General features: G+C 50.4%; 1 protein-coding gene across 1 annotated transcript in view; it reads right to left on the bottom strand.

Annotated features, from left to right (window-relative positions):
- Positions 1 to 7,802, bottom strand: part of CUNH20orf85 (chromosome unknown C20orf85 homolog) — a 12,153-nt gene extending 4,351 nt beyond the window's left edge. Inside the window, exons 1-3 of the mRNA XM_008073983.1 lie at positions 7,719 to 7,802; positions 5,979 to 6,060; positions 4,442 to 4,543 (exon numbers count right to left, since the gene is read on the bottom strand). Of these exons, the coding sequence (XP_008072174.1) occupies positions 4,442 to 4,543; positions 5,979 to 6,060; positions 7,719 to 7,786 (252 nt within the window). The 5' untranslated portion in view covers positions 7,787 to 7,802. The remainder of the gene's footprint in view (positions 1 to 4,441; positions 4,544 to 5,978; positions 6,061 to 7,718) is intronic.
- Positions 7,803 to 25,611: the final 17,809 nt, after the last annotated feature.

Here is a 25,611-nt window from a genome sequence, read left to right as displayed (position 1 = left end):
AATTTAACGATAAGGTATTAGCTTAATAGGATATAGCATAGTATTAAAGTCCAATAACTAGATCATATGAAAATTAAAGTTTAGACATATGAAACATATGAATTATAGTAAAGTTTGGTAGTTTAAGAATAAGTTTTAACTGAGTTATAAGGCATTACGTTAAATCATAATAGGTTAATAGTATAACTGACAGTTAAGTCATTTAACTAAACTTATAGATTATAGTATAGTGTTAAGTTGATAATATTAATTGTTAAAAATATTGGGAATCAGTGAACTTGGATTGAACCTAGAGTTAACTCAGGAAAGTTTTTTGTATTAATCAGGGTATAGAGCAAAGAGTATAATATGAATGATTCATTGAACATTATGGAAAACACTTTGAACGATTTGTATTGAAATTGTGCACCTGTGACCTTAATGTAAGCACGGCAGGCATCATGGAATTCGAATTGTTTGCTTGGAAATTGCAGATCTCGTGGTGGTCTTGTGATGCATAGTTTGTAAAGCACGAAACTTGTACGCCCCCAGTGAGTGATTATCACACTGCTGGAGGGTATAGAAAATGGTATATAAGTTGGAAAATGTTTGAATAAAATCGGCTCCAGTCCTGATCAGACTGTTCCCAGAAGAACTGCCTCCGAGTGGTCTTCTCGCTGTCCAGATTCTCTGGTGCGGGTCCTAACCCACCCTTGGTCAGTGCTGGTCACCGACACTTCCTCACTGGGAAACAAGGGTGGTCCCCAGCCCTCCACCCCAGGGGCTCTGTCTGGCAGGTGCAACTTTAAAATGCGCCTCCCAAAAGGACTCTCAGGCTGGAGGAAGCCATGTTTGTCCTGGCACCTGGACGGCTCCTCCCAAGTCTCCTGCCCTCAGGAAGGAGGTGCCGCTCGGGGATGAAGCTGGGGGTACTTTCTTTGGCAAGAAAATGACTCTGGCAGCAGCCACCACCCGATGAGCAGGCACTTGAGCCACTGTGGCAGAGTCAAGGTTCAGGCCAGCCACAGGCAAAGCATTTACGTGGGGGTTGGTGGGATTAAAACCCAGCCCTGGAAAGATGTCAGACCCACTTCCTGGCCTCTCACCCTCTGCTCTTCCGCCAACCCATGTTCTAGAAAGTCCACAGGAGAGCAAGCTCCCCAAATGTGTAGGCTTCACTTGAACAATCCCTGCATTCCTAGGCACCAACCCAGTGACAATTACTGACCCGGAGCAAAATGCTGTGACCACAAGGGTGTTCCTTGGAGGGATCATTCTTCCAGATCTCAAACTGGTCACAACCTAGATGTCCAGGATCCAGACTGGGGGTGTGGCCAAATAAATTATGGAGGAGCCACACTGTGGGGAAAAATGCAGCCATCGGTATAATAGGTGTCTGCAGTGCTGTTTCTAACCATGAGGAGAGATATCCTGGAAGCATGGTTGGGTGGAAAAAGGATGTTACAAAGCAGTATGATACATAAATATTATATATGTATGTATCTAAATATGTATGTGTGTGCTTGTATACCTATATACAGAGGGTGCCAAAATGTATGCACATTTTAAGAAGGAAAAAACTGCATTAAAATTGTAATACTCAATACACACTGATAACAAAAGATGCAGAAGTCACATTTGACTTCTGCAATGGCAAAAGGTGCTCAAAGAGGTGCCCATCAGCATCTAGATACTTCTGATGATGATGAATTAAGAGTCATGTGTGGATAACATCACTTAAAATGTGTGTGCCTTTTTTTGGCACCCCCGGGATGTGTGAGCAGCCGTCCAGGGCAACCTTTAAGATCTAAGAGCAGGGCTCTGGGGGCAAAGCACACTTGCTGTTTGGACTTTGTTACCTTCGGTGTTCCCATCTGCACAGTGGGTCTAAGGATGATTGTGTCTACCTTCTAGGGCTGTTGTGGGAATAAGATGAGATCACCCATGTAAAATCCAACCACCGTGAGCAACTAAGAGGCAAGAATAGGAGCTAGCATTTCTTGGTGGTCACTCTTATAGAGAAACCTCTGGAAGGGGTGTCCCAAAGCGTCAACCATGGGTAAGAGCATATAGGGGTTTTTAATCCTCTTATGTCTTACATTTTGCTATACCTCTAAAAATATTCTCAGCAGTGACTCTATTTTTTTTTTTTTTTTGAGTTGAGGTCTTACTCTGTCGCCCAGGCTGGAGGGTAGTGGCACAATCATGGCTCACTGCAGGTTTGACCTCCTAGGTTCAGGCAATCCTCCAGACTCAGCCTTCTGAGCAGCTGGGACTATGGGTGCAAGCTACCACGCCTGGCTAATTTTTGTATATTTTGCAGAGACAAGGTCTTGCTATATTGCCTAAGCTGGTCTCGAACTACTGTGCCCAAGCAATCCTCCTGCCTCAGCCTCCCAAAGTGCTGGGATTATAGGCATGAGCCACTGGGCCTGGCTCTATATTGCTTTATAGTCAGGGGTAAAAAATCTTTGACATATTTACTAGAGCACATTCATTCATTCTTTCGCTGGGCTCCCAGATGCACACGCATGTGCCAGCCACCCCAGGAGACCCCCCAAGGGCATGTCAGGAAATGCGCACAGAGCAGAACACCCCCTGCCCAGCTGTCTCCGTGTGGGTTCTCATCCCTCCCCCACCTTCACACACAGAACCGCTTTCTCCATGGTCGGGCTAAAGGCAGAACCCAGGACCAATATGGCAGTCCCATGAGAAGAGGCCCAGGGACACAGAGCCCAGACATTTCTGGAGTATCTGACCAATGTCCACAGCTGCACAGGCCCCAGGTGGGAACACGGCTAAGTCCTCTCTCCTCTGGGATGGCCCGGGCACCCCATCCCTCTGCTCACCATCTGTTCTCCCTTCAGCAGCCAGAGTGGTCCTTCAGATGGCCGTCCTTGCCATTCACAGCCCTGCTTACAACACTCCAGTAGTTTCCCTGCGTTCTGCACTCCTCCCTCTAGCCTCTGAGACCCAGTGGGATCTGCCCCCCCCTTTCCATCCACATCCCTTCCCTTCCCACCCCTACCCTCAACCCAGCTCCCACCTCCAGCCACACAGCACAGCCCTGCGGCACCTGAAACACAGCAGCCTGTGTGCTGCCTCAGGGCTTGTGTGGTGCTGTTCCTTCTGCCTGGAATGCTTTCCCCGGGGTTGTGTCTGGTCGTTCTTCAGTCCTCAGCTCAAAGGCGGGGGGGATTCCCTGCCCCACCATCCTCTCTTACCCCTGATGCATCACCTGCCTGTTCCTTCCATGGCGACTCTGCAGCTTATGGCAATTTGTTGATTTTCTTAGTTAATGTTGGCTCCTCCCACACAGATACGTGGGCGGGGTTTCATCTTCTGTCATCGCTGTTTGCCCAACCAAGTTCCTGGCTAGGGACGGCTGTCGACATGCCGTCGACATGCTGAATGTGTCGGGTACTATTCGGAGTCCTTCACATGTACCACCCCCTGGAACCCTGACACCACTCCTTGAAGTAGGCTCTTCACTAATCTCAGCTGTACCCAGAGGAAATGGAGACAAGAGAGGGCAAGCCACTCTCCTGAGACCACACAGGAGGTGAGCAGCACAGCAGAACTCAGGTTCCGTGGTCTGACTCCAGTCTCTGTGGTCCGACTCCAGAGCCTGACCTGCGCCCGCCCTGGAAGTGTTGGCTGAAAGGACGCATGCAGCCCTGTTTCCTGGCTTCCCTCTGCTTCTGCAGAGTAGGCAGCAAGGCATCTGGAGACTTTAACAGGCTGTGTTTTCCACACTGGGCTTGGGAAGGGTGTGGAAATGCGGTTCCAGGTACAGCACACCATGCTCTTACTTTCCGGAGTTAGCTTAGTGCTCCTTGAACCATCATAGTTTCCAATGCGGTTGTTTATTACTTAGGAAAATGAGTATATAAAAATGACTTTCTGGTCAGGTGAGGTGGCTCATGCCTGCTATTCCGGCACTTTGGGAGGCCATGGAGGAAGGATCACTTGAGCCCTGGTGTTCGAGACCAGCCTAGGTAACTATGTTAATAGCAAGATCTCATCTCTACAAAAAATAAAAAAATTAGGTGGGTATGGTGGCACAGCCCTGTAGTCCCAGCTACTTGGGAAGCTGAGGTGGGAGGATTGCCTGAGCCCAGGAGGTCAAGACTATGGTGAGCCATAGTCGGTAGCACGTACTCCAGCCTGGGCAACAGAGTGAGACCCCAACTCAAAAAAACCCCAAAAACAAACAAACAAAAAACCCCCAGAAAACCAAGACTTTCTGAGACATATAGAATGCTGTGATGGACACTGGAAATTCAGAGGGGGAGGGATGAAATATTACTCATCAGGTATGATATATACTAGCTGGGTGGTGGGAACACTAAGAGCCCAGACTTTACCACCATACAATTCATCCCTGCAGCCAAAAAACACTTGTACCCCTAAAGCTATGGAAATAAAAAATAATAATACAAATACAGATGACTGTTCCAACCTTGATGTATTTCTCCACGGGAGTCACTGGCCGGATGCGGAAGCGCTCAGGGAGCTTGACCTTGGGCTTCGGGGTGGGGGGTTCTTCTTCCCCCTCGATCAGCTGAAACAGAACCCCAGAGACAGAAAGTCTGGCTGAGGCTGGGGGCATGCTCCCTTCACCACTACCCCAGAAGGCCCATTTCACAGGTGACAGAGGTGAGCTCTGAAACATGGTTGGGCACTCGTCTGGGCCACACACTTGGGGAAGAGGAGATGGGGATTTCAGTGCGGGCCACCTGTGCCCAGAGCCGCTGTGAACTGTGGTCCCAACCACTGTGCGTGGCAGCCTCCTGGTGTGTACTCCCCTGCGGAGGAGTTTGAGGAAATTTTACAGGTTATGGACTCAGATGAAAACACACCAGAAAGCTTCCAGGACCAACTTTTAAAATATGAAAGCGTCCCCACACCCCCAATTTTAATTTTTAAAGTAATTCTGAATTCTTTGAAAATCCAGCTTAATTACATCTGAGTATTAATATAGACTCTTTTTATGCATGTCATATTAATAAGAACTCGTTTTATGCATAAAATATCAAATTGTAGAACTCTCTAAGAATTAAAAAAATTCATTAAGAGCGGCATACTTTCAGTGCTAGTGGGGTGTGCTGAATTGCCAATGGGTTTGCGCGGCCTTGAATCATGAGTGCTTTGAATTATGTGGCGTGCCTTCCTTGTGTTCTGTCCTGGAGACAGCTTGAGAAGTTGCAGATGGTGGCCGCCACCCCACTGGAGCCCAGAAAAGCATTCTGAATGCCCGGATAGGGCTTTATAAATCTGAGTTGCTTATTTTAGACTCAGAGGATTTCATTTAAGCATCTTAGAGGATTTCATTTAAGTTTTTCTGGACGCTCTTGAGCAATGGGAATATGCAGTTGGCCTGTCTGTGCAGTAGCACACAGCTGGGCCAATGGTGACTAACTCTTTGGACAAAGGGTCTTTTTGCCAGAGTCCCCACAAGTCCCTACTACTTAACATGTGGCCCCTTCTTCTGTTTCTGTTCCCTGTCGGGTCCCTGTAGCCCTCTCTTTGGAGAATACCAAGAGTGTTTCCCTAGTAACTGCTCATCTATCCCTCGGCCTCAGTTAGGCAGATGGGGACTACCATCTCATTTTACAGGTGGGATGTCTGAGGCCATGTGGTTGTGGAATCAGACTGACCAGCTCCTCCCCTTGGTGTGTCCTTATTAGTTAGGTGGCTTTGCAGTTCTTGGAGCTCAATTTCTTAATCTGTAAAATGGGCATAAAATAGCATGTCTCTCTGCCCAGGGGTTCTTGGGCAGATTAAATGAGCCAGTTCCGAGGAAGCACCTGGAACATGTCTGGCATGTGGTAAGGGCGCAGTCACCTGTGGAAGGCTGACACTTTTGGTCTCAGAGTTAACGGCCGTTGTCTACACAAGCTCTTCAATTTCACCTTGGCGAATGATCAACTTCAGAGCCATTTGTTTTTCGAAATGATGGATTCTACAACCCCACAGCTCATACAATTCCTATTTACCTCCTCGAAGGGGGTTGTTAAAAACCCCCAGTTCTGGGGCCAGTTTTGCCGCGCCTCGGTTTCAGCCTTCAGCCGGTACCTCCTGAAAAAGAGGGTTTCTGAGTGCCAGGTGATGTTGGAAAAGGCTCAGGCATGAGGTCTGCTGGGAACACTTCACATGGTTCGTGCACAGTGACCAGGGAGTGGCTCTGTGGCAGGGTGGGGCTGGGTGCCAGAGGGTAGGGCCCCCCCACCACGGAGCACCTCTCCCCGAGGGGACCCATGGCTGAAGGAGGAGAGATGCAGGTTGGAAATTACAACAGTAGGGACTTCGGAGCAGACAGGGGGTTGATTCCGCTGAGGGGCCATCCAGGTACTGGACCCCCAATTTTGGAGACTCCTATGACCACAGATGTGGGCATATGTTAAATAGTTATGGAGGTACATAGCGGCACCTAGGATGCAAACTTTAAGGAGGCACTCACTCCCAGGCTCCTGCAAGTGTAGAACCAGCTTTTGCATGACCTTGACATTGAGCACCGCCTTAAATATTGCCACCAGGTACCTCACTGGTCCTACCCTAACCCAGCCCTACCTTTGCCCTGCATTAATATAATTGTTATTTAACCACCCAGGAGCTGGGATGAGTTGCAGTAGACAAGCTGGTGCACCATGTTTTGCAAACAGCTAATGAAATAGTCATTTTGTTTTTTCTAGTTTCTTCTGTTTTGGAATCCACATCTGCACATCCTTCCCCTCTGGGGTCACAACAGTTTTGGAGGCCTTGACCAAGCTCTTTCTCTGGGCACTGAGCATCTAGGGCAGAGTCTACACTTACAGCTCATCCTAATTTGAATTCGTTATATTTCAAGGTTCAATAGCCATAGGCCCTGTTCACAGGGGAGGGGCTATCTGATTTGAATTTTGAAGGATGAGTAGGAGTTTGGCAGAAAGGGGGAGAAAGGGGCATTTCTGGCAGAGGGATCAGACCTTGCTATGGTAGTATCTCCTGTTGGGGATACTTGAATCAATATTTTAAAAAATTAATTGTTGTGTATTGCATGCAAATGGTGCGGGTTTTCCAATTACAAGAGTGATATACTATTTCCTATAAAAATAAATATATTAGGTAAAACCCAATTCGAAGACAAATATGAAGTGACTAATACAAATTCCACAAAGAAAAGGTAAAAATCACGGAGACGGTGGGTTGACTGAGGGTTAGGAGGCAGCAGTGAGTTTTGGCTCACTCAGTCTTACTTGATTGCATCTAAATCGGTAACCTCCATGTTGGCTGAAACTTCAGAGATGGGAGAATGTCCAGCAACCCGACAGAATGACAATAAAAATACCCACGACAAATGTCTGTTGAAGATCCGTCTTTTAGAAAATGGATCTATTTTTAAAATTAAAATTTCTTATTTCTTAAAAGTCCAGGAAAATTAAGAAAGAAGGTGCACAGGTACCTCTCATTCAAACGAAATGAAGGTTTTTTGCTAATTCTGTCAATTAAGAAAATATGACCCCATTCGTCCTCCCTCATCCGCGGACTATTGTAAAGCGCCTTCGTGGTGGGCCTACCAGGAGAGGTTGGAAAGGTTCTCCTGTCGCCCTCCTGTCCCCAACACGGCCCCTGACGGCCCTCGGTTCACGCCCCTTACGCCCAGAGGCCGACTTGGTGGGGAAACTGAGGCCGCCAGGTGTGCACGCTTCAGGTGGGCAGGGCCCAGCCCACCGGGTTGCCGGGTCCCGGGACGTTACCAGATCTCGTCCTGGGCCACGAGATTCATGCGCTCGGCCGCCGCGGTGCTGAGCGGTTTCTGCGCCATGGGGCTGGGGTCTCGCCGCGCCTCAAGCTCTGCCCTGTCTGCGGCGTCTGGCGTCGCTGGGGAGACCGGTTGCCAGGCAACGCAGGACGCGCGGAGGCGCAGGCAGCGCGCACCTGGCGGGGGTGGGGTCACCGGGCTCTCACCGCGTGGGTCCGCGGGCTTGCGGTTCGCATCTGGGTCCTTTGCCCGCCTCCCCACCCACCTGCTTCTTGGCGGAGAACCCTGGGGAAACCCCCAAACCTGACACCTTTAAAATGCACACCTGTAAGGGAAGAACGCACTCCTATGCGTGGACAAAACCTCAGGTGCACAGAGCCAGTGATGTCCTAGGAGGCCTGCCTGGAGTGGCCTCCTGGAGGTCAGGAAAGTCTCCCCAGTCGCCCCAGGCCGCTCCCTGCGCCGACTCCTCTCCAGAGACGAGTTTTGCGACTATCTGAACTGTTTGTACATGGAATCTTCCAGATGTTCCCTTGGCTAGAGGTCCATCTTGTCGCTGAGAGGAGCCAGGGTGCTGTTTCTCCTCCTGAGTAGTGTTTCATTCTCCTGGACTGGGGTTGTACACCAACGTTTGGTATCTTTTGGAGAAAAGCGGTAATTTCCATTGGCCCCTGCACTTTGTGCAAATCACAGATGATATTAGCTGCAGGCCCCACCACCCCACACTCTCTCTTCCATCAGCAGTAATTCTCCATCCGTGTTTGCTGATTGACTCAGGGATATCCCACCCCCCCAACCACCACTCCATGTTGCCATGGACCTGGAACTGAGATAGCAGCAAGGGCATCCTCTGCAGTGTAGGAGCATTGTTCCAACTGAGCAGTCATGCCCCTCACAGGTGTCCAGAGGCTCCCCGCGCAGAGGGAAAGGAGACAGTGAGCCTCAGCTGACCTGCAGGTCGCCAGTTGATGGCCAAGGCCTGGCTCTGAGAAAATGTGAGTGCTTCATCCTCGGGTTGGGGGGTCTGAGATGCACACTGGCACGTTACCTCAGCCTCCTCCCACAGTAGTGGAGTTGTCCTTGGCCATGGTGTTCGGAGGGCGGCTCAGCTGGGATGGTGGCGTGCCCACGCCCAAGGCACACGGTGCTCTTCCTGATTGTCAGAGGTGCCTGGCGGAGGCCCAAGCCTAGGGTGGTCTCAGTCTCCCCTTTGGCCAGATCCAGGAGGGGGTAGGCAGGGGCTGGAACTGGAGGGGAGATCACAAATGGATGAATGTGTAACTCGCTGCCCGAGGCTGAGTCAAGGACTAGCTGGCAGGCCGGGCTGGAGGTTGACAGGTCTTTAGGTGGGAAGTTGGGAACGGTGACTCTGAAGTCACCATTCCTACAACCTGAGAAAGACATTCTGGGAAGAAGTAAGTAGACGGATGGGAAGAAGAAAAGATCCATCACATAGCCAGGGCCAGCTCTGTGTCCCCTTGAGAAATTTCTCAGACATTTCTGCTAAAATGATTAATTAAGAATAAATTCATTTACTGAATGTCCATGTGTGCCAGACACTGAGGGCTCATTCATCCTACGATGTGTGCTGAGCACCTCCTAGGTAGCCAGCGGCAGGAGGAAGCTGGCTTGTAAGGTTCCCACTGTCCTAGAGCTGACACGTCGGACAGGAAGACAGATCACAGAGCAGGGCACAAACGCATGTGTGATGTAATGCCAGGAAGAGATGCAAGCTGGTAAGAGGTCGGGCCCGGGATGAGGCTGGTGGGGACAGAGAGACAGGCGAGGGGCTGTGGAAGGAACTATTTTAAAGCGGCAGTTGGGGAGGGCCTCTTTGAGGAAGGGACATTTGGGCACAGATCTGGTGGGTGGCCCATGAAAGGAGATCAGAAGAATTTTCCATGCGATGGTACAAGCAGAGCACAGCCTGAGGTGGAACCAGCTTGGGGTGTTTGAAGAACACAGAGGTGGCCAGTGCAGCCGGAGGAATCTCTGGAAGAGAACAAGGGTGCAAAATGGAAAAGTAAGCCCTCTGCCTTCCGGAGGTTCAGTCTAGTTGGGGTACAGTTCTGAACACAGCTCAATGATAATGTGAGATGACAGTGTATGTGGTTTGCAACCAGCCTCAGATGAGCCAGAAAAGTGCAGGGAAGGGGGTCAGTGAGTTGGGTTTTGAAGGATGAATAAGAGTTTGCCAGTCTCATCCATTCTCCTCAGAAATATCTGCACATGGCACCCTGGGGGATGGGGTCCAGGAATAGAACTAGGATATATGTGCAGGCGTTGGGATGTGATGTGGGCTCAGGTCTGGGCTTTGCTCTGTGCCATCGCAGTGACCTTGCCCCTTGCTCAGCCCCTCTAAACCTCAATTTCCTCATCTGTCAAGGGGATGCTGATTCTATCCCCCACCTGAGGGGTCTTGGAGGCTGTGAGGAGCACATGTAGCTGCAGGATGCCCGGTGTGGCTGGACTCACAGAGAGCGAAGAGCATCACCCATGGACAACAGTGAATTGTTTCGGCTCTGGTGGGTTCCTTGGCCTGTGACACTTGGGTGTGGGTGTCCATGTGGGAAGACGGGAAACGTGGCTTTGAGTGGAGTGGGGTTTGCTTCTTGAGGATCTCAGTGCTGAGGAAGAGGCTGTGGGCAGCGGTGAACTGAGGCTGTCTGTGGGAGGGTTGAGAAGGGAGAGAGGACCCAGAGTCAAGTTCGCCTGGGATCGTTCCTCTGGGCCCTGCCCCCAGGCCATCTGGTCACCATCTCCTGGCTGGGCACTGCCCTATGTGCTCTGACTGGATGGGTTCCCCTGGCAGAGGGATTCGTTTGTGACCATTTTGCAGAAGGGGAAACTGACTCAGTAAGAAACCCTGGCCTCGGAGGGCGGCGCTTCCTAGGACAGAACTCTTGAGGAAGACAGAAAGTCGGAGTGCCTTGGCCTCCCTCTCTCTCTTAATTAGTGAAGATGGCTTTTTCTCTCTAGAAGATCTCAAGGTGAAGGCTTGGCTGTGGACAGGAGCAGTGAGTGAGGGTCGAGGACGATCTCAGGTCTGGCTTTTCCCGAGGTAGTACCTGACTGCAGCATCTGCAAGGACGTGTCTGGACCCGCTGAGGTCTCATCCCAGTTACTCCAGGCAGCTGAAGCTGAGGGAGGACCCCCAAACTCTAAGTCCCAGAGCCCACACCCCCCGGGTCCTCCTGAGCCTCCTTCCCAATCGTGGCAGGGCCTCGCTTTATCCAACCGCGAACAGACCCCCCAGACTCACTCTGTCCAATCAGGGGATGTGATCGCAACCCTTAAGTAGCAGAAGCCCCTCTTCCTATCCCTTCAACGCCTCCCCTGCTCAACAGGAGGGCCAGATGCCTCCCCTGCTCAACAGGAGGGCGAGATTCAGCACGTAAAAACACAGAATGCCCTGTTGAACTTGAATTTCATGGAGCATGCTTATAGGACACCCTCCTTCTGCTAAGAGATTATTGGCTGCTTATCTGAAGTTCAGATTCAGCAGAGTGTCTTGTGTCTCATGGGAAAGTCTTTTCTGGTGCACACACCGTACTCGGCAAGTCAATTCATTTGCATATATCAAATTCTGTTTTATTTTTGAGCTCTGGTGGCCTCTTTTTTGTTTTGTTTTATGTATCCTTCTCCTTCTTCCTGGTTCTGGGGTTGAACCCTTCTCCCCCACCCCAGATATTTGAAACAAGAAATTCATGGACCTCTGGCAGACACACTCTCTTCACCTAAAACTTTTTTTTTTGTGGCAAAATTGTTATTCGGCATAGAATTCAAACAGGAAGAGCAGAGGGAGAGAGAGGACTGCCATCCGCGCCGAGCACACGTGGGAAACTAAGAAAATATTTACAGCTTGCAGAAAGTTCGCCATGTTCTCGGGTATTAATATTTTTGGCCCTCTCTCAGTTCTCTGGGACAGTTTATTTTTTATTTTTTTTTTCCTTTTGCTGTTGCTTTATAAAACATATCGACAACTGGAGCCAACCGCTCCTTTTTTCATTTTTAAGCTTAAACAGTTTTCTTTTTTATTTTGTGATTTTTTTTTAACCAAAGAATGCTTTGTGAGGCAAACAGCTTCTGCCAGCCAGCGCGCTTTCCTCGCAGCACCGGTGATCATTACCTCGACTGCACAACAAAGACCTGAGGGCTAGAGCAGAGAGTGTCAATTTGCAGAGGACGCATTTGATGGTTTCACCCAGCTCCAGCTCAGGGGACCCAGAAGTTCTCCTCTTCACACTCATTATGTTCTCTTTCATCCCAGCTGAAGAACTCTCCTTTGTAAATACTCTGCCCTCTACACACCTACCCTAACAATTCACATAGTCTCTGGGGCTGGTTGGGGAAGGAGGAAGCCCTACCCCTCCCGCCGCACCCTAGAAAGCGCCCTTGTGAGCACCCCCCCACCCCACCCCTAACCCCTCAGCCTAATTATCAATGACTGCTCCCAGGAGATGCCCATGCCTGGCTGAGGACACATATGGCCCGGCTTCCTCCCTCCCAAGCCCTCTGTGCCAGCTCTTAGGATGTGAGAAAAGCGAAGCCCCTGTGTGAAAAGAAAAGTTAGCTGCTGGCAGGGGACAGGAAGCAGTCTTGGTTTCAAAGTGCGAATCACGCTAGGCAGTCCTGGCCATTTAAAGTGGTAAGTGCCCCATCCCTCTGGGTGGCTGTTCGTGGTAAAGCAGAGAGGGAATGGGGAGGAGCTTTGAGAGGGACAGCCTGTGCCCATCTGCTGTTAAGTCTCCAACCTAAGAAAGCAAGGGGTAGGGGAGTGGAGAAGGGGGATGAAGACATTCTGGGAGCAGAGATTTTGTCTCTGAAGAGTTTTGATGTAGCTTGAGGTCATGACGATGAAACTCAAGTGGTAATTGGTATACAGTCCTTCTCTGTGAGTCCAGGGACATTTCACTTAACTGACTGGCACCAGGGAGGGCTCTGTGGCCCAGAGAGAAGCTGCCCAGACACTGCCCTCAGAGGGTCGCATGGAAGGTTTTGAAGGGAAACTGAGTTGTTATGTAGAAGGAGGAGGAGGAGAGAGGTTTCTATATCCTGTTGTGTAAAATGAAAACAATCATTCATTTACTTACTCGGTGGCACGGAGCCAACTTCCTCCATTCCCCATTTGCTGAGGCTCAGAGTAGGAGGTTTTGAGTGACCATTCATTCATTCAATCAATAAATATTATTAAGTCCCTTGTGTGTGCTGAGCCTCATGGCTGGCCCTGGCACCCTGCAGTGACAAGACAACCCTGTTTCCAACCCTCAGGAAACTTACAGTCCAGTAAACACACACACTAGGGGAGTTTCAGACAAGAGTAAGTGCCATAAAACAGAAAGGGCAATGTGGGGTTCAGGCCTCCAATGAGGCAGGGTGGCCAGCCCCAGAAACAGCAGCGGGGAGCATCCCTGTGGGCTGGGCTTGGTTTGCCTTGCAGGGTGGGGTGGGAAGTCTGGATGTAGTGCGTTTGGACAACTCTGTCCAGTCTAACATGCAGGTTTCCTGACCATGGACACCTTCCCTCATGTCCCCAGTGCCCCCCAGATAAGGTTCTCTGCTCTTCACAGTGTCTGGGGCATCAAGGATTCAGAGCTGACGTGCAACCTCGTGGGTGAAAGGACGAAGGTTGCTGCTTCTGGAACCTTTGAGGAAGCATCCTCTTCCAGGGCAAAAGGGTTCTGGAGGTGTAGCTATTTTCACCCTCTCCACACCAGCTGGCCATGGGCTTGGCTAACCCTCAAGCTTCATCCTCCTGGCTGCAGTGATTGGTCTGAAAGGAAGACATGTGACTTGAGCAGGGCCAATCAGAGTCCATCCCTGGGATTTTGTAAGCAGACACTAGGCTGTGATGGCAGAAGCTCTCTCTTTGTCCCTGGGCTGGGATAAGGACAGCTGCGAGCTGTCTGTCACCAAATGCTCTCTTTTCCTTTCCCCACAACCACTGCTTGTCCTCCCCCACACCATATGGAAAAAACTTTAGGAAAATGATTTAGGAAATGTTTTAGGAAAAACTGAGGCAGTGTGCAGAGAGTGGAGAGACGAGGAGAGGGAAGGAGAGGGAGAGAGAAGGGAGGCAGAAAGAGAGGAGAGGAGAAATCAACTGGTTATGTGACTGTCTGCAGCTTCCCGAGGCCAGCGCTGCCCTGACTTCCCAGTGAATTGGACCAATCAGTCCCACATCCGTGTTGTTCCTGGTGGGTTCCAACACTGACGACAAAACAGATTTCAGATCATTTCCCTGTGGAGCCTCTTCTCACCCTCCTGCCCCAGAAAGGTAGTGAAGCTACCTCGGTATTGTAAGCCCCTTCTTGACAAATGGTCTGAGCCCTAATTAGCCTGATCCTGGGCCCCCAGTGGCCCAGCAGCTTTTAGGAACTGGGTTCAGTTGAGCCATGGCTCGCCCAGTCACTCACCCTGCAAATATTTGCCAAGTTGCTGCTTTCTGCCCATGTGACTTGCCAGCTGCCCCTCGCCTCCACCGTGGCTGGAAGCTTCCAGAGGCCTCTTCAGAGGCAGGTGCTGGTGCCATGCAGGACCATGAGCCAAAAGCAACCTCTTTTCTCTCTAAATCACCCAGCCTCAGGTCTTGATTTCCTTCCATCCTTCCTCCTTCTTTTTTTTTTCTTTTTGAAGTGGAGTCTCACTCTGTTGCCCAGGCTGGAGTGCAGTGGTACGATCACAGTGTACTGCAGGCTCAACCTCCTGACCTCAGACAATGCTTTGGCCTTAGCCTTCTGAGTAGCTGGGACTACAGGCGCGTGCCACCATACCCAGCCATTTTATTTATTTATTGTTTTGTAGCGACGAGATCTCGCTATGTTGCCCAGGCTGATCTTGAACTCCTGGGCTCAAGCAGTCTTCTCGCATCAGCCTCCCAAAGTGCTGGGATTACAGGTGTGAGTCACTTTACCCTGCCAGGTGTTTCTTTATAACAATGCAAAACAGATATGGGTCCTCAGAACGTCATGAGGTTAAGGCACAGCCTGCAGCCCACTCTGGGCTATCTGGGAGAGACAGCAGCTGCGGAAGGGGACAGAGGCTGGCACAGAGGAGCCATGGGGTGGCTCAGGGACCAGGTGTGACTGAGGCACTCTGGGGTCTGGCTCCTCGCTGCCTCATGGCTCCACCTAGCACCTGGAGCTGCTCTGAGGCTGTTTCTTTCAAGGGCTTCTTTTCCTTTGCTGGGACGAGTGTAGGGCTTCCCACTGTGTGTATGGCTTAGCTGTCGATCTGATGGTGATAAGTAACAGCTGAAATCATTGCATTTCAACCTCATAATAGCCCCATGATGCAGGAACTATGATCATTCTTATTTTGCAGAGGCAGACACAGAACCAGAGAAGTGAAGCCACTTGCCCATGGTCACACAGCAATAAAGATAGAAAGCCAAGGTCCAGATGTGTTCAGTCATCAGAGAGACTCATTTCAAGGATACCTGGAGTATTTGTTTATGTCTCTTAGATAGAAAATAGGAGTATGCTTTTTCCCAAGCTACAGTCTGAACAATTCGGATGGCTATATGGGAAATGAATGGCCTTGCTGTGTTCTGTCCCCATCCCAAATTCTTTCTCTCTGAGTCTTGAATGAAAGGCCTTTTAAATGAGTATTTGTGGGTATTTTTAAAGTACCTACTGTGTGCCCGGGTCCCCATGTGGAGAGGTCAGCACAGAGTTATAGTGTGGCTCTCCTGAGTGGGCGGGCTGGGGTCTAAGTCTCATTCTCCCCTCCCAGACCTAGCTTCTTGGATATGCTAGCACATAGTAGGCTGTCAGTGGATGCTTGTTTTGCCCAGTGGAGGCTGTTCCAGCCGTTTCCAGAAGGAACGCCTCACCCAGGTCCTGAAATGACAACATGACTGGTTAGGAAGCGTGGTTCCCGCTCCTGTGACAAGGAGAGGTCTTTTCACCCCATGGACATGGAGACACGGCCCACTGGGACTCTGCGTATTTGATCTAAGAGGCAAATGGATTTGCAGACTGGTCTCTTTCATCATCATTCACGCTGGTGTCTGGGGAGACGTGCCTCTGGAACTCCTATTCATGTCAGATGACTTCATACAAAATGGATTTTAAATGAAAGCTTCGGGCTCTGTGAAATCCGGTAGGCTAAGTTGGAAGTATCTATTATTTCAAAGATTTGCTGGCACTGTGATTATTGAGAAGCTATGGACGTGCCAGGTCTTTTAAAGCCAGTTAAGGAGAAGTGCAGCTGGGACAGCTCCCAGTTCCTGATCAGTGAGTCTCTAATCTGGCAGAGCTCAGTGGCGGGCCTGGATGGGAGCCTGGGGGCACTGCACCAGGCACAGAGTTGGGGGGGCATGATCTGATGTCAGCCTTGCTGACCTGCACTTCTTTTTCTGTGATTGGGGGTGGGGGGGGAGAGAGAGAGATACAGAGACAGAAAGAGACACAGAGAGACAGAGACACAGAGTATGTGAGAGATACAGAGAGAGAAGAGAAGAGGGACACACACACAGAGTGAGAGAGAGAGAGAGAGAGAGAGAAAGGAGAGAGAGACAGGCAGACACCAGAGAAATGAGGAGAAAGTGTCAGCCAGGACTCTCTTGAAAGGGTTAGATGTTTAGCTTAGATCAGCTTGAACGAAAACGGGATTGTTTAGCTCTTAAGTTTGAAGAGTGTGGAGGCTTCAGGTAAGACTGTATCCAGGGGCTCACGCAATGTTATTGGGGCTCAGTCTCCCTTGTCTCTTGACTCTGTACTCCCGATGCTGGCCCATCTGAGGCAGGTCTCCTCTGGTGGCCACCAGCAGTTCGAAGCTCCGGGTCAGGTGGAAGGTGCCTCTTCCTGCTGCGCCTACTCAAGTCTCAGGCTTCACTCTGACTGGACGGTTGTGGGTCATGAGCCTGTCGCTGCTGGACCCACCATGACCAGAGGCCGGACAGCCAGCAGAAAGTCTGGGGCCACGTGGCTCGAGGTGAGGCACGCTGCTTCCTGGAGAGATGATCAAGGCCCACTCAGGCAGACCAGGAAAATGTCTGCTGCCAGGTGAGGTGGCCAGCGGGCGTGGGGCGAGGAAACCCATGTCACAGGGGCCTGTGAGATGTGACCGGGGCCAGGCCAGATGCTGCGAGTGGAGACCGCCGAGGAGGGGGTATGGGCGTGGGCAGACAGCCCCAGCATCCGGGCCAAATGAAACCCCGATGACTTGGAGACCTGCCTGCCCAAGTTCCGGGTTCCCGGATTTACAGGTGTGCAGGGATTTGGCTTTCGTTCACCTGTAACTTGGCCGACACTCCCACTGTATCTCTTGTTGAAGACCTTGTCACAGTGCGATGTGTGCCTCTCTCCTTGCTGGGGAGAAAGGATGACCCAGCGCAATTTTGCCTTTTATCTCCCTGGACAATCAGCTTATTCCGCTGGCGGCAATCAGGGCAGGTTTTACAGGAAGATTATTTTCTTTTGATTTCCATGTGGAAAATGAAGAACTGAGGGAGGTGGGCTCTGGAGTGTCTTAGGGGTGTTGAGGCAGCCAGGTCAATAAACTGAATTGTCGGGTGACCTTGCCACCCAGCTTGGGAGACTCCAACCACTCTGGCCCTTTGCTGGGTCGGCTGGACTCGAGTCTCAGGGGATCCTAGGGTCCCCCTCTTCTCCTTGAGGCCCTCTGGTGGAAGAGAAGGGGCTGCCCCTCGCAGCCCGCCCTGGCTCTCAGGGACCCTGTGCCCAGGTCAGGCAGCTCTGCTCCTTTAGTGACAGTCTGGTCCCAGTGGAGGGTCTGGGCTCAAGGGACTCCCATCCTCCCTGCCCCCATGCTGGTCTCTACCAAGGTTGTCCCGAGGGAAGCAGCTGCCCCAGGCAGGAGCCCTTCCACTGAGCCAGGCAGGGGGCATTCTCATACCCCTGTTTCAGAACAGCTGTGGTGTGTCTTCCCTTTCTGTGACAAGATTCAGAGATAAGGTGATGCTTCAGCTATGAAATCAAGAAGCCAGAGGAAAGGAATATAGACTAGGAAAACCATGAAGTGACTCTTCCAGGTTTTGCTGTTAGGTAAAGTGGCGAGGAGTGGGCAGGTGACCAGTTGGTATGTGGAATCCCCGAGTCTGTGCCACCTCGTGACTGTGCCACCCTGTGACTGTGACACCTTGTGATGCTGCCACCCTGTGACTATGCCATGTGTGACTATGCCATCCTGTGGCTGTCACCCTCTGACTGTGCTACCCCTGACTGTGTCATCCTGTGACTGTGTCAACTTGTGATGGTACCACTCCATGATGGCGCCACCTCATGACTGTCTCACCTGTGATGGCACCATCCCATGACTGTGCCACCCTGTGACCATGCCACCCATGATTGTGCCATCTTGTGATTTTGCCATCCTGTGACAGTACCACTCTGTGACGGTGCCACTCTGTGTCTATGTCACTCTGTGATGGTGTCACCCCATGAGAGTACCATCCTGTGATGATGCTACCCTTGACTGTGCCACACTGTGACTGTGCCATCCATGACTGTGCCATCCTGTGACTTTGCCACTCCATGACAGTACCACTCTTTGACAGTGCCACCCTGTGACTGTGTCACCCTGTGATGGTGTCTCCCCATGGCAGTACCACCCTATGATGGTGCCACCCTGTGGCTGTGTCACCCATGACTGTGCTATCTTGTGATGATGCCATCCCAGATATCATTAACTTAGGGTGGAGCATACTGGCCACTCTGATACCAGTGACATTGCTGTTGGTGATGTGATTTTGTGAAACAACTCTTGGTCCCAGCCGAATGTATCCAACAGTTTTATTCCTGGAGAACTTAATGTTAAATAAAATGGCAGAAAAAGACTGTGCATGTCCACGTGCAAGATGACTTCGTATTTGTGTGTGGAAGGGAGGTTGGTCCCAGGCTCAGATAATTACAAGCAGGATTTTCAGCGACAGGTATGTCCAGTGGGTTATGCCCAAGTCCTCAGGATGGGGGAATTCAGGGTGTGACTGTCTTGTTTATTGTCAGGGAGCTTTTTCCTTAGCATAGCAAGTGGCCCCGTCACTATGACAACCACAAACTGCATCCCTCCCCAGCCATTCTAGAATGCTCTCAAATCCTGTTGGACCCTGCACCCTGTATTCAGAGCTCATGGCAGTCCTGGGAGTAGGTATTTGCTAAACTGCTTTCAAGACCTTGAACTTAGCATTGGGATCCCAGAAGTGAGTGAGGGGATCCCCTAGGTGTTAAAGGCGCCCATAGGCTGAGTACGTTTCAGAATCGTGTGACATTTGTTAGTAGGAATCTGCTCTGCCAAGCCCAGTGCACACATTAGTCCACCGATCTGTCAAACACATATTGACACCCACACAGATCAATCAGCACCAGCTCTGGACTCTTATGGGACTGGACTGGGTGGAATAGTGTCCCCTCTTCCCCAATTCATGTCCACCTGGAGGCTATGAATGAGACCTTATTTGGAAATAAAGTCTGTGCAGATGCAATTAGTTAAATTAAGATAAGGTCATTCTGGATTATGTGGGCCTGCACCTGCTAACTGATGACTTTGCGAGAAGGCCACGTGGAGATAAAGACGCCGAGACCAGGGAAGGCAGTCACAGGAAGGCGGAGGCAGATCCTGGAGTGAGGCGGCCATGAGCCAAGGATCTCTAGAGGCCAGCAGAAGCTGGAAGAGACAAGAGCAGCCCCTCTCCAGAGACTTCAGAGGGAGCACTGCCCTGCCAACACTCTGGAGTTGTAACCTCCAGAACCATTCGAGAATACATTTCTGTTGTTTCAAGGCACGCAGTTTGTGTTCATTTGTTGCAGCAGCCCCAGAAAACCAACACGAGACACATATGGATATTGACACCCACATTGCAGAATGTGGGTGCTTGGATGGGGAGAATCTCATGAGACGTTAGAGGGGGCCCATAACAGTGCCCCAAATCCAGGGAAAGCTTCCTTGAGGGAGTGGGCCCTAAGCAAAACACACAAACCAAACACTCAGCATAACCGGGGTTCTGAGTGGGATGTAACCAGCATGTGGCCCCCCAGGGAGGGGCCTGTCTTTATGTGTGAACGGTTAGATGAACTCTGGGACTGGGACTGGCCTTGCCCAACACACACTGCAACCTCCTGTCTTGCTGGAAGTCCCTCCTTCACCCCCAAGGGATGAGGGTGCTCTGTGGAGGAGGGGCTGAGGACAGTTTGATGTCTCCAGGGCTGAATCCTTTGGCATCCGGGACCTGGCTCCACATCCTGGCCCTGCCAGCCACTCAGAGAGCGACTGTCACCTCTCCAACATGGAGAGGAAATGGTGCCCACTTCACAGGGCTCAGGGAGAAGCCAGCGACCCGGTTCACGGAACGTCTCAGGACAGACTGAGCTACACCAGCCGAGGGTACAGTGCCTTCCTGCAGAGTGAGCTGCGTCCTCACCAAGACGCCTCATGCGTATGAAGTGTGTGGCATGTATTTTATAAGCAGGCCTTCCCCAAGAGCACCAACACTGGGAAGAGAAGAAGAGGATGGCCGAAGGATGGCAACCTTGGGAGGGACACACATGACCGCTGTGAGGGGATGTCAGGCAGGACCTCGAGATGTCACCTGCTTTGAGGATCCTCCCAGAAGAAGCCTGGGCTGTTGCCAGTATTCCCAGGAGCCTGCCCAGTCCAGAGCAGAAGACATCTCAATGTGCACTGGGCTCTCTTATGTAATTCATTTTACTTGTAAAATGGTTGCACATTAGTTCTCTTTAGAGCTGTCTCAGGAAACGGGGACTTCAGAAAAATTTCTGGGAAAGACTAGAAAAAAAACGCACTATCCTTTTCTGTGCATGATTGCAAATTTTAACTGATGCAACCCAAGTTCAAAAAAGAGCTAAGTATTCTCCATCTGGGGTTGCCGATATTTTTTGGGTACTCCATGGGGTCTTCACATCATTCCAAGGTGGATATTATCATCCCATAATGCAGATGGGGAAACTGAGGCCCCAAATGGCTGCACGCCTGGCACAGGCCACCTGATGACTATATGTAATGAAATCTAAATGGCTTTTGATTGTTAGACACTGTGTTATCTTGTGTACCATAAAAATCCATGCTAGGGAAAGAGGGCTAGCATATGAATACATTTGAAGTTGAATTTGCTGCAGGAATCCTTGGCAGGCAACTAGCAGAGCACATGTGGTTCCTGAGCTCTGAGACTGCATGGGAGGGTATGGTTTGGCTGGGCACGGCCAAGTGGAGGCCCCTCAGAAAGGGCTTGGGTGGGGGATCCTGCCCTGTGATTCTCTACCCGTGGGCAGTGGTGGAGACCGAGGGACATCACTGTTGATGGCCTTGAGAGCAGGCGGCCTCTGGAGCCCAGCTACTGGCATTTGGTCTGCTCTCCATGGATTCAACTCAGTCCCGTGGAGCCAGCTTCTTGCTCAGCACTCACAAGAGGGAGAAAGTGACATCAGATGTCTGTCCTCACTCAGCCCTTTAAACCTGATGTCTGTCCATCAATCATGAATTGCATCTCAATTTCCAGATGTTAACTTATGAAGGAGCATGCATTTTAGAATCAGTGAAATACAGGGGTTCACCCCCAGGTCAGGAGACAGGACAGAGAGCCTATCTCCACAGCATGAAGCGATCTGCCCTGACCAGTTGCACCATCGGAGTCTGGTGCCTGGCAGGGACCTCCTGTCTCTGTCATTCCTTGGGCTTTTGCCAGGTCACACTGCTGCGATTTCACAGAGTATTTCTGGGTGCCCACCTGGACTGTGCACAGAGATAGTCCTAATCTCTGGCTCAGTGGGCAGCTAGTGTTGATTGTGAGTTTCAAGGTCTTAGTGGCAGGGGAGAATGGTGAACAGGTGACGGTGGCTCTGTGGGAGGTGCTGGAGATTTGCTGTACCAGTGGGCACATGAGGAGAGTGGGGACCCTTGGCCCTGGTGCCTGCAGGTGCCGTCAAGTGTCCACAGGTGCCGCCAAGTGTCCACAGGTGGCTCTGGTGACTTGGCTGTCCCCAGGAATCTCAGCCTCCTAGCCAGAAGAGTGTCCGAAATCTTTGCTGTCATCAATTCTGGAAACTTCAACAGCTCACAACTCCATGCTTCATCCAATTTAGTCCAGTTCACACTGACATTCATTCATCCATTCATTTGTTCATTCATTCATTCACACATATTTATGCACATTGCATTCGCACCTACAGAGACGAGCATGCTTTGCATGGCCCTGCTGTCATGGAATTTTCTTTCTGTCAGCCCTAGTGGATGGTGGGCCCTGCCGTGGGGGGGGGACGTTGGGGTAACAGGGAAATGGTGGGGCATGTATGAGTCCATTTTGTGTGGCTATAAAGAAATACCCGAGGCTGGGAAATTCAGAAAGGAAAGAGGCTTATTTTGGCTCACGGTCCTGCATGGGGCCAGCATCTGTTCTCTAGTGTGCTTTCAGAGGGACTTTGCACTGTAGCGTCTTCTCCACACTGAACTCTGAGAGTCTAGGCCAGGGATGGCTATTGGTTTTTGCTCAAGAAATTTAAATAAACAGAGGAATGAGACAATGAGTGAGAGAACAGGGATGCTGGGAAGTGTCAGGCCGCCATCTGAGCACACACATGCCAGCTGTCCCTAAAGAACCCACTGACCGTTTGGAGTCTTGAGTGTATAGTCTACAGGAATTAGAAGGCAGGGGCAAGGCAAAGCTGTTTTTGTGCCTCTGTCTTCCTCCACCCTTGGGGGTTTCTGGGTCCCAGCAGTGAATGCTGTAGACCCAAGGAAGGTACCCCCCTACAGCTGGGCCCTCAAAGCCCCCACTAAGTGACTCACCTGCTCAGCCATGCACAGTGAGGCAGAAGTATGAATACCTAACTTTGAGTTCCTTGGCTCCTGTGAGTTGAAGTCAAACTCTTGAGTGTTGCTTCAAAGTAGATTTTTTGGGGGGAGGTGGCTGGGATGGGTATATTTTATCCAGAGCATGTTTTAAATCAGGGAGAAAGCACACTCCCCTTCTTCTTCCCATGAAAGGCAGGGGGTCTAAGACATTTTAATAGCTTTCATATTCCTCGCTCCAAATATATTATTTCAGCACAATAGTTTCTTTGCGGGAGAATTGCTTAAATGATTCAAAGTGGGTTTAAAAATATATTTCAAGTTTTAATTTTATGCACAGAACATTAATGAGCGGAGTGCCTTAGAGACTGCTTGTCAGTTTAACATATTCACAATATTCTCAGCACAGATGTTATTCCATCTAAATCCTTTTAGAGGGACGAAACCGGTAATTTTTTTCTTGGGGGATGTCAGAAAATATATTATTTTTGAAATCATATTTTGATCCCAGAATTCTGCACAAAATATCATTGTTAGGGTCTGGGATTGTCAAGTCACTTGGACACCGAACTTTTAAAATGTCAAGGAAGGATGAATAGCCTAGAACCTTCCCCGTGTTTCTAGCTGTTGTCTGTGGCACATGGGACGTGAAATGACGAAAACTTGACTGAGCCATGCGTTTAGAAGGCTCAGCATCTTTAAATAATGGTGAAAGGTTGAGAAGAAAGACTGGGGTGAGAAGAAAGACTGGGGTGGATGCAAGCACGTTTAAAAAGACAGACTCTCGTGCTGGAAGACCCTGGCTCCCCGTCATCGATGCCGCCTTCTCCTCCTTGCTTCCACAATGATGAGGTGGGCTCAGTCATTTTCATGTCTATATTTGCTAGCACTGAGTTCAAAGTGAATGTTTTCCTCCAGGGTGGTGCCTTGCTCTTGTCCAAGCTGTTACAGGAGTTTGAAGCAGACAGGTGAGCTCCAATGCCCTCGAGCGGGGTGGCCATGGGTAAAATGATTAATCTCTCTAAATACCTGCCTGTAGAGTGGACTCATGTCAGGAGCACTTGCAGTGTTGTGGATTCAGGTCCAGCACAGTCCTGGTGTAGGTCAGGGCCCTGTGCACCTGCCCGCTCTTCCCTGCACTGAGGACATTTTCTGCCTTCCGTGCTTCATGAGGACTGTTTCCTGCCTGCAATCCTGCACTCTGTGGAAGCCTCAAAGGGAGAGCTCAGCCTCAGTTTCCCCACAAGAACCAGTCGGAGTTGATTCTTACTCAACTCGGCACCATGGCCATGGGGTTCTAGTAGGATTTTCAGGTCTCCTAGCAAGGAAAATGGCCAAGAAGTGCTTGCTCTGTCGTGCCCCCGCCTCTTCCTGCAGGCTTACCTGAGGGGAGCTTGGCGAGGGGGGCTGGGCTTCTGGAGTTTGAGGCTTGGTCCTCCCCTCCCACTGCCTCCCCTGGCTACCAGTTTAGGGAGGTCCGTGTGCCAGCTGTGCCCTCAGCCACTTCCTGTTTATGATGCTGGTGCATCTTAGTACTTGGTGTCCAAGAAAGAGACAATTAAAAGACCTCTCCCGGGTCAGTCATGGTGGCTCATGCTTATAATCTCAGCACTTTGAGAGACTTGAGTGGGAGGATCGCTTGAGCCCAGAAGTCCAAGACCAGTCTAGGCAACATAGTGAGATCTCGTCTCTACAAATAATTAAAAAAAAAATTAGCTGGGCATGGTGGTGGTACACATCTGTAGTCCCAGCTACTCAGGAATGATGTGGGAGGATCGCCTGAACCCAGGAAGTCTTGGTTGCAGTGAGCCATAATGATGCCACTGCCCTCCAGTCTGGGTGAGAGAGTGAGACATTGACTCAAAAAAACCAAAAAAAACAAAAAACTTTCCCTTCCCTATAAAAGAACAGTTTTAGCTCCATAGCAAAACCTAGCAGAAGGCACAGAGTTTCCACATCCCATGCCCTGCCCCCACACATGCAGAGTTTCCAACCCCCCCCCCCGCCCTTCCCTGTGACATCCCCCTCCAGAGTGCTCCCCTGGCCCTCAGTTTTGCCTTTTCCAGACGGTCATGGAGTTGCAGTCACACAGCCTGCACACTTTTTAGTGTGGCTTATCCACTGAGCCCTGCGCCTTGAGTGTCCCCCCGTCTTTTCGGGGCCTGAAGGCCTGGATACTATTTCATAGGCTGATATACCAAGTTTGTTTCTTCACTCAGCTACAGAAGCACCTCTCAGTTCCTTCCAGGTTTGACCGACTCTGAATCAAGCTGCTCTGAAGATCCATGGGTATGCTTTTGTGTGATTGTAGATTTTTAGCTCCTCTGGGATCCAGGAGCACAGTCCCTGGACTGCATGAAAGAGCGTGTTTGGCTCTGCAGGAAACTGCCAAGCTGTCTCCTGGGGCTCGCACTTTTGTGCACGCTCCACCCCCTCCCAGCATTTGATGTCCCCGCACGCCCGTTTCCCTTTAATAATTACAGATTTAGGGACTGGCTGTGGTGGCTCACGTCTGTCATCCCAACACTTTGGGAGGCCGAGGTGGGAGGATTGCTTGAGCCCAGGAGGTTGAGATCAGTCTGGGCAACATAGCAAGACCTTGTCTCTACAAAATAAAAAAATAAGAATAAATTAGCAGGGTGTGGTGGCACATGACTGTAGTCCCAGTTACTCAGGAGACTGAGGCAGGAGGGTTACCTGAGCCCAGGAGGTCAAGGCTGCAATGAGCTATGATCATGCCACTGTACTCCAGCCTGGGTGACATAGTAAGACCCTGCCTCAAAAACAAAAACAAACAAACAACAAACAAACAAACAAAAAAAACGTGCTCTAAAGACCCTGTGACTAAGTAATGGTGTAGGGACAGGCAGCTAAATTGGTGAACAGTTAGTGATGTGTAACTGCGGTGATAACTCAGACGGGGGTTTGCAGAGCGAGACCGTGATCCATATAGAGGAGGAAGGATGGGCCCTTTGACAGAGAGAAGAAGATGAAAATAGAGTCCATGGTTCACACATACAGAAATACATTCTAGAAGGATGAATCAGTTACAAGTAATACAATAATCATTGCAAGAAGTTTATGACACAATCCAAGGGCCAGGGAGACCCAAGGTTGAAAAC

The sequence above is a fragment of the Carlito syrichta genome, unplaced genomic scaffold (assembly GCF_000164805.1).
Source record: "Carlito syrichta isolate Samal-C Ts95f unplaced genomic scaffold, Tarsius_syrichta-2.0.1 Scaffold316251, whole genome shotgun sequence".
In the NCBI taxonomy this organism is placed as follows: domain Eukaryota; kingdom Metazoa; phylum Chordata; class Mammalia; order Primates; family Tarsiidae; genus Carlito; species Carlito syrichta.
This window is presented reverse-complemented; position numbering and strand designations above follow the sequence as displayed.